This window comes from Haplochromis burtoni, unplaced genomic scaffold (assembly GCF_018398535.1).
Source record: "Haplochromis burtoni strain Fernald_Lab_line unplaced genomic scaffold, NCSU_Asbu1 Contig_3793, whole genome shotgun sequence".
Classification (NCBI taxonomy): domain Eukaryota; kingdom Metazoa; phylum Chordata; class Actinopteri; order Cichliformes; family Cichlidae; genus Haplochromis; species Haplochromis burtoni.
In genome coordinates this window covers 1-5,675 of record NW_024586154.1, presented here as the reverse complement: position 1 = coordinate 5,675, position 5,675 = coordinate 1, and the positions used below count along the sequence as shown (strand labels likewise).

Below are 5,675 nucleotides of genomic sequence, written 5' to 3'. Positions count from 1 at the left end.
AACTTCTTCTTCAGTTTGGACAGCACCTTTATGATCTAAATGGTTCAAGAAAGAACAGACATGACTACATAAGGCAAAGGCTTAGGGAACTTGGGCGACTGCTGCTTATAGCTCAGAAGAATACCCCCATTCAAAAGGCAGAGGAACTGATTTATCCTGCAAACTTCAACCATTTGATATCTGCAGTGAAAGAGGTGGCTGGGTACAATCCTGAAAGAAATACGTTCCAGAAACCTACCTTAGCTCTAAAAATTGGCAACAATCTGGGAATTATCTGTGAGCTTGTAGAGACTGACAATTTGTCCTCAGAAGACGGAGACTCAAGCCTTGTGCAATTTGCCAGAGAATTTAAGGCTATCAAAAATTTTAGATGGAAGGGACTGATCACCAGAGGTGCAACAACAACCATGAAGGAGTCTAAGTGGAATGCACCACAGATTTTACCTTTAACAGCTGATGTCAAATGCTTGGATCGCCATATGGAGACTGTTAAAAGCGGTGCTGAAAGAATGCTGAGGTTGACTCCAACTCCATACAGCTATGCAATGCTTGCCAAAGTGACACTAGCTCAAGTGATCATTTTTAACAGAAGAAGAGAAGGAGAGGTATCAAGAATGGAGGTGTCCACCTTTAAAGACAGAAAAAAGTCCGAAATCAATATGGACATGGCTGCTTGTCTGACCTCACTTGAGAAAAAAATGTGTGATTTCTTCACCAGAGTAGAAATCCGTGGAAAACGAGGGAGAGGAGTTCCTATTCTCCTAAAACCATCAATGGTCTCTGCAATGGAGCTCCTTGTGGAAACTCGTGAATCTTGCGGCGTCCCCAAAGAGAACATTTACATGTTTGCTAGACCAGGAGCTTTATCTGCCTATCGAGGAAGAGACTGTATCCAAATGTTTGCAAAGGAGAGTGGAGCAAAACACCCTGAAATCTTAACATCAACAAGGCTCCGAAAACATATCGCAACAATGTCGCAGGTGCTTAATCTTCAAGAAAATGAAGCAGATCAACTAGCAGACTTTCTGGGTCATGACATACGTGTGCACAGGCAGTATTACCGCTTGCCTCAAGGAACACTTCAGCTTGCTAAGATGAGCAAATTACTTTTGGCACTGGAGAACGGAACTGTTTCACATTATAAAGGCCAAACACTTGATGATATTGAAATTGACCCCGAAGGTAAGAGTGTAAATTTTATTAGGATGCTCTAAAATATAATAATTGATTTTTTTTTTAATTCTTAAATGCTCTGGAAACCTTTAGAAAAAATTGATCTGGAAAATTCAGATAACTCAAGCGATGAGAGTGAGCCTCTTCAATCGGCTCTGGAGGCAATAAAAACACCAGAGAATGAGACAACGGATCAGGATGGAGACAGAGGGCCATGGACTTCTTCATCTCCAGGGACGTCTTCATCTCCAAGGACTTCTTTCAGTCCTTCCTTGAAAAAGGGTACTGACCAATTTGTTTTGGCATAAACATAAACTTTATACATTGGCACAGAAAAATAAATATGGTTCAGTGAATTAATGAAGTGAAAAGGTGATAAATAAATGACGGTCACGATCATCAACTCGGCGAACAAATAATTTAGAATTCATCCAATATGCACAATTTTGCTTTTACTTTGAACAGGGTTGTGCCTACCTTTAAATCTTTTTAGACCGGTCTGTTGTCTGCCTCATATCAGATCGTACCTTAAGGTCCAAATTAGACCTCTCAGCCGCAAAAGAATCCAGGTCACGGCACCAATTATTAAATTCATTTCTTTGTATTCTTTTAACAGCGAAGAAAGACACGGCTCAAAGTGGTCTAACTCAAAAAATGATCTTTAATTTTACATTTTCCGGAAAATGGAGACTGAGCACACAGACATCAGCTCAAGTCTGAAGCAGCAGCAGGCAGTCTGGTTATTTATATACTTCCTCTAGACGTCACGCACACTTTAAGTTTCGATCAAACACTCTACTTAGTTTCACTTTCTGCCTGCAGCTCATATTCTTTGCAAAAGCATGCAGTTTCCTATCAGCCTGCGACCTAGTTTACACTCAACGCTGGCCATCTCTTATACGTAAAAGAATATAATCAGCAAATAAGCACTAAGAATATATATATTAAATACATGACATTATTCATTGAGTAGAGGAGGAAAACATTTGATATTGAAAAAGTTTTAAGCAGTGTATTGATGTCTGTTTTCTTTTCTTCAAAGGCAACCGAAGTAACGCCAAATGTAAGTGGGAAGATCATGAGGTACGTGCAGTTGAAAAACACATGATGCGTTTCATCAACACATGCAAGTTGCCTCAGAAGCTGGACTGCACTCAATGCATCAATGCAGAACCATATGCACTGAAAGACAGAAACTGGACTGGGGTAAAAAATTATGTTAGAAATCGCATTACTGCCTTAAAAAGAAAAGCTTGTGCAAAGGACTGAGGGCTGTTTGTGATTTCACTGAGTTAAAATTTCCTGTTTCTCTGGTAAAATGGTTCTGAAGATGTTTTGAAGACGTTGCACTCCAAAAATTTCAGGTTCAGTAAGCAGGTGTAAGTTTGTTTCCTAAAACCTTTTGTCATTCTGAGAGGAAAAAACAAATCTTTTCAAGTTGACATTTTTTTCTTAACATGGTTTTCATTGTGTCCACTTCGCACTGCATGAGATATATTTGGAATCAAAGTTTTTTACATTTGCAGGTAGAAGCACTTAATGAATTGTGCAGATATTTTGTTGTTTCTTTGTTGCTGCAAGTTCCTGTGTATACATGAAGTGCATGTAAAGTGCTAAAAACAACACTGTAGAAATAAAAGAAGCAGAATATTTAAATGTTTCTGTGGCACAATAAGTTGTGATTTCTTTCATAATAAGTAATGACCTGACTTTGAAGTTCTGGCAAATCCATTGGATTCTGTCAAGTTAGCAGACCTAATTGCAATGAATATTGTTAGGTTGGGTAGAAAAAGATGGCTTTTAACATTGTGACACTGAGCAGCAGCAGCATCCTAAAACATTTCTAGATGGTTAAATCATAACATTACCTTGTACTTACTTTGATGAAGTAATATCCCCAAAACTGAAGTTATGTGTGTATTACTGAAGACCCCAAATGGAAGTAACGACCCCAAAAGTGGTATAACATAGTTTGTGTATGTGTGTATTGCTGAAGACCCCAAAAGGAAGTATGGTCCCCAAAACTGACATAAAACAACTTGTGTATGTGTGTATTGTTGAAGACCCCAAATGGAAGTAAGGTCCCCAAAAGTGGCATAAAATAGTTTGTGTATGTGTGTGTCGCCGAAGACCCCAAATGGAAGTAAGGTCCCCAAAAGTGGCATAAAATAGTTTGTGTATGTGTGTGTCGCTGAAGACCCCAAATGGAAGTAAGGTCCCCAAAAGTGGCATAAAATAGTTGGTTTATCTGTGTATCGCTGAAGACCCCAAAGAGGACATTAAACATTCCCAGTCCCCAATGGGAAGGTAAAAATACTGTCTGGACAAATGTTGCTTAAAATGAAAATCTCAAGTGATTTTTTATTTCTGTGGTCTTGGAGGAGTAAAACTGAGTTGCCAGCTTGCTTCTAAACCATACAGAAAGTGGTGTCCCCAAAGGGTGGGAGTTAAGATATGCGACCCCAAACGGGACTTAAGCGAGTATGTGTGTGTGTGTGTGTGTGTGTGTGTGATTATATTGTATGATATTTTAATCGTGCTCTGTTACAATGTTACTGTTTTGGTTGTGCTGCATGAAAGAGGTTGAGTGTGTATTAGGGAAGGTTAGTTACCGGAGCTGGAGATGAGTTATTCAGGCAAACTTTCGACAGCATTAACTGCCCTGTTAATGTAAAACCTTAATAAACCACAGTAAAGCAAAATGTCTTGTGCTTAATAAGACTCTTTTTTTTTGTCCCGTTTGGATCTTTAGCCATCAGAATTGTTGTCTTAAGGCCAAGAAAGATGCCAAGCGGATTTATTTTACCAAGTGGATCATCATGGCCTTGCCATATTGGTCCATTTGATTGACCTTTATTATAATTATGATTTATTTTATTTTCGAGTTGCTACAAACGGGACAGACATGACTGGGGGATAGGACAGGGAGAAAGAATGAAAGAAAGAGAGGGAGAGAAAGAAAAACCAGAGGGGAGAAGAGACGGTGAGAAGGGGGGAAAGAAAGAAAAACAAACAAAACACCTGGATCACCTGTATGGAGAAAAAAAACAGAAGAGAAAACAAACAAAAACAAAAAATGATAAATACAGCACCATCACAATAAACTAGCTAGCAGTAGATAACAGTAGATACTAAATATTAAACGCTATTGTGCAGCACGCAAGATAGACAGCGCACAATGTGCTTAGAGGCAGCAGCCAAGAAAGCTGTAGTCCGCTCATATGTAGTGTTGCTGTGTGCTGTTCTAAAGTGCATTTAAAACACAGGAGAGCATGGTCCTGCTTCCTATCAGAGAGCAGCACGGCTCCTCCCGAAAACCCTGTGCTTAAGACTAAGCACAGGGTTAGTCTGTGACTTAAAAGACTATACCTTAAGACTAAAAAGCACAGTTACAGTGAAAGTTACAGTGAAAATGAGAGTATATATGTTCAGTGCAGATAGGCATATAGTGTATATAGTTAGATAGTTATACATATCATACAAAAATCCACCACAAACTATTAACTATTTTTCTCTCTCACTCCCTTTCCTCTTCATCCACTTGCTCTCTCAACCAAACCTGTTTTATTCTCTCTTCATTCATTTTCCTCAGTGAGGAAATGAAAGATGATATCTTCTAGAAGTATTGAACAGACTGTTAGTGAACACAGGCTTGTAATTGTTACTTTTTATTGGCATTAATCACAACAGAGAACAGAGTAAACTTCAGACTAGTTGCGATCAGGTTCTAAACCTGCAACATAAAGTAGAGACCAACACAGCAGTTTACAACAATAAGAGTTTCAGTTCAAGAAAATAACTGAAGATAAAATCTTGGGGATGAAGCACCAAACAGACTTGAACTGCCTTTAGTGACTTTTTACTTGATACATGATCTGAAATATTGATTTGAAATCTCAAACATGATTTCACATCGTCATCGACTTGTCTGAACTTTTCTCAGCTGACCTGATCCAAAGCACTGAAAACATCATAAGTTCATAAATTCAAACAATGTTTTGGAGTATAACTAACAAAATAGTAAGAGTGCTTTAAAAAAGTGCTGAACTTTTTAGCTCACAATGTCACACAACATCACTGGTCAAAATGATTTATTCTTATGATCCTAAACAGAACAAGCAGAGATAAAAAAAAAAAGACAAATGGATACACCAGTACGAAAAGTCAATAAGAAATTCAACATCAATATTTAACCAGTTCATTTAAACACTTCATTCTGCCCAGACTGAAGGGGACACTTATTTCCTGTCTGCTAATTTTCACCAGTCCAGCTGAGGGAGACATTGTTGAACAATATGACTGAGGACACATCATCACTGTAACATCAGCACATTCAGACTGTTTTAAAGCTTGTTTTTCCTGAAGAAACATGCACACCATCTTTCAAGTATTATGGCGTCGGAAAAGATCACAAAATCTTGAGATGCTCCAAAAAGATGCAGACAAAAACACAACAATGTTTGTCATATTCTCTAAGGTCTCCCAGGCTTGAAATGGATTCT

General features: G+C 38.4%; 1 protein-coding gene across 1 annotated transcript; it reads left to right on the top strand.

Annotated features, from left to right (window-relative positions):
• LOC102306521 lies at positions 1-2,823 on the top strand (the record flags this gene model as incomplete). Its single annotated transcript, XM_005953485.3, is given in 3 exon segments — positions 1-1,182; positions 1,267-1,455; positions 2,216-2,823. Coding segments are annotated over 3 exon segments (1,598 nt in total), but the record flags the coding sequence as incomplete, so codon positions are not given.
• Between the last annotated feature and the right edge of the window lie 2,852 nt (positions 2,824-5,675).